At 45.7% G+C, this 3479-nt stretch overlaps 1 protein-coding gene across 1 annotated transcript; it reads right to left on the bottom strand.

Annotated features, from left to right (window-relative positions):
• Positions 1-802: 802 nt before the first annotated feature.
• LOC124365631 lies at positions 803-1990 on the bottom strand. Its single transcript, XM_046821623.1, has one exon. It carries the CDS (start codon positions 1988-1990, stop codon positions 803-805), a length of 1188 nt encoding a protein of 395 aa, XP_046677579.1.
• Positions 1991-3479: the final 1489 nt, after the last annotated feature.

Raw genomic sequence — 3479 nt, forward strand, 5'->3', positions numbered from 1 at the left:
ACGTAAAATATTTTAGAGTGGAACAGATTCCACTCTTTCACATTAATGAGTAGTTGGCCAACAGAGCGATCCTCTTTCTTGAATATTACATTAGCAAAATCCTCAAGAACAGTCTCGTTGTATCCTTCGCTAACAGGTTCATATCTCTCAAATGTGATCCTAAATGCATCAAACTCTGGGAGTTTGCTTACATGGTAATCATCTCCGTAATCAGACTCACCCTCTTCTACATCTAACTTATTAGTGCTAACAGTTTCGTTATCTTTAAGCAGTCGAATAGTTACGGTACACTGTTTAGGCCACTCCCGGTCAGACATGATTGAGCTAATGAAGTCTAGCATCAGGAACCCTCAATTTATACAATTACCCCCACCCTAACAATACAGCTCCTGTGATGCGGTATCACGGAAGGGTTCAAGTAGAGCCTGTAATCTCGAAAGAAACGGGTCGTACATACCAACTAACTGATCCAAAATCGTAATCGAACCCCCAATGTATGAATCCATATAGTAGCAGTGACAAGTGTCAGGACCTGACGTAGCCTCGGGTCGTGCCCACACGCATTCCTTGAAATGGTCGTAATTATAAGGGTCACTGGGTACTCTAACTGTAGGTCTAAATTGAGCAAAGAGTCTTCGCATACCCTCGACCATGCAGAGTAGTTCGGTCTTTAATCTTAGGTATCGGACCGCATCGAGCGAGCCAGGCTCGTTTAGAAAACTGTTTAGCTCCTCCATGACGCAGAATGAGACACACGTACAAAATTCAGCTATTTATAAGAGTTCCCCCACCACCACCGCTCCTACATTATACGTTGTACCGAACCGGTGAGCACTGTGTACGCCATGTGGGAGTCATGCAGTAGGAGACAGTATGCAGCTGTGTTTGGCGGGAAATTCTCCTTAGCTTCAAATTCCAACCTAACATCTACAGGTCCCGACTTGATCGAATCGTTCTGCTTGGAACAATCAATCACGTACAGAGGCACATGAGACTTGAATGTTTTAAAGTCAACCAGCGGAGACCCTGGTTTTTGATAGTACGAACTTTGGAATCGTGTGTACATGTCGTAAAATATACAGAGATCGCCGTGGACATTGTCGTAAGGGTAGTACTGTGAATTCAGATAAAGTTTAACATTCGTCAGGGCACAACGGTCAAAAGTAGAGGCGTCCTTTCTTAGGTCGTTCTTTCTACCGGTCTGAAAGGCCAGCACCACGTACCGAGGCTTTTCAATTTGCGAACTCGTTTTTATTGTCCAGCTCTGTCGAGTCGTTTGCGGTAGTGAAGGATATTCGTGAAGTTCCCAGGACCGAAACGGTAGGTGAATCAAAGTGTCTTTCTCAATCACGCGCAATAATTTTAATTTGTAACTATCTGACACTGTAACATGTGGTACACGCCACTCGAGCGATGTAATCTGAAAGTCGAGGTTTGACGCGTCCGGTGAGATAACGGCGTTAACATCCGTAGCTGACCTCAAGAGAACAAGCTCTTGCTTAACATTCGCAACAATTCTCTTGTAATCCTCGGCAAAACCCATCAACAGTTTCAGAGGCACCGAATATGTAAATTTACCGCCCTCACTGGTCGTATTGGGACCGAGCCAGCACGCGTTTACGAGACACTTTTGCTCTTCATCCCTAATGGAGAGTAGTCCTTTTATAGTACTCGTTATGCCTACATTTTTCGTCCTGTAAACCTCTATTCCGCCTATCTCGTACCTTACATCGTCGAATAAAAATGCGATGGCATTGTTTATTAGTGAGATACTGGCCTCGCTCCCGTCAGCTTTCTTGGCACTCACTTTACCAGTGATGTGTATACTGATTTCGAATGGCGCCGTAATTATATCCTGTTGACTTATCGGAATCCTGATTTCGTCGTTGTTTTTCAGAGTTGACGAGGCGTAAGGCTTATGAGAGTGAAACTCCCAACCTGTACCAACTTCATCATACTCTGCGGCCAACTCTATTGCCAGTAGCGCCATATTTGAACCCCAGTGACGCTAGAAACCGAATGTTTCGCGATGTTAACACTACCGTCTTCCGGTGTTTACTGGCCAATGCCTGAGCAGACACTTCTCTAAATACTAGACCCATTGCCGCTTCCTAATGTGCAAGCGTAACGAGACGGGTTCGTTTCTAAAGTTGATTAAATCGCCGTTTTGGTCTCTGAGAGAGACCTCTATATTGTTCACCCTGCGGACGTTCACAGGTAAATAGATGACAGTGCTCGGTTTCTCAACTATTTTATACCCGGGAGCCACATCGGGGTAAAACTCGTGCAACACGTGTCCTTCCATACCGTTTTGAAAGGAACCGCGTGCAATGTTGCACTCGACACGTATCGTGTTTACCGCCATAATACTGACGGGGAGGTCGGACATGTGGGTCTTATGAGGCTCCAGTTCCTTAGCGGTGAAACCCAGTACGGAGGCTACCGAATTCGACTTTTCAAAATGTATTGCTTCACTGCACGATACTTCGGACCTTAGCGTGCTATTGTTTGCCTTAAGACTGAACGTCACACTTCCGTCAATGTGCGACTTGATATATTCTTCTATGTTTTCAATTTCATACGACCCCTCGTCTATCACTATTTCTTTGTCGACTCCGTAGTGGAACATGTCATTCACACCTCTCTCAATGTTTGTTATCGTATAGTACGTAAGAGATCAATTAGACCAATCTCGTACTCTCCATCGCTCAAATTCATTGGTGGAAAGACCTCGCAAGATACGTGCGGAGCAGCTCCGTTAAGTGAAAACATTACGCGCCAGAAACTTTAAACACAAGTGACCGCAGACTACTGAGTCCTCAGACTGTTTACGCTCATAGTTATACTGTACGCTCACCCCTGATCCAAAGTAGGATACGAGTTCTACCGGCGGTCTCATATTTCCAAAGCTGTCAAAGTAGTACACTCTGTCTCCGAGTTTCTTATAACAGACCCAGTGCGTACCTTTACCGTGGGAACTGTCCAGGTTAACTATGGCCGACTCGTACTGCCGCGGGGTCTTGGGCAGTGTGTCCCTCACGTAGACACCTCGAAAGTTTGGAATATTGAGTAGCCTCGCATAACGGATCAATTCGTGGTTTGTTAGAGGTTTTATCGGTATCGAGATTGTTGTTTTTTTACAATACCTTTTCTTTTTCCTCACCCCACCACCTCCCCTCTTTGGATACGGTTTCAGGTAGAGCCCTCTGCCCTTAGGTTTACCCCTCCCTCGCTTTGTCTTTGGTTTTTTCTTTCTCCCACCCCCAAACGCTGTTTTAGCTTTCATTGCTGCCGTCACTGCTAAGGCCGCGGCCCTTTCTCCTACACTAGCGTCTCCCGATTTCACCCTTTGCCAAGCTCTTTCGGCCAATTCCTTGTCGGCCTCTCGCCGGTGTTCTAAATCCGTGTATTTCGAGTACGCTATATCGTGGAGCTTACAGACAGAATCGAGTTTGTTAATACCCCTATCACCCCTTGCC

Source organism: Homalodisca vitripennis, chromosome 6 (genome assembly GCF_021130785.1).
Source record: "Homalodisca vitripennis isolate AUS2020 chromosome 6, UT_GWSS_2.1, whole genome shotgun sequence".
Lineage (NCBI taxonomy): Eukaryota > Metazoa > Arthropoda > Insecta > Hemiptera > Cicadellidae > Homalodisca > Homalodisca vitripennis.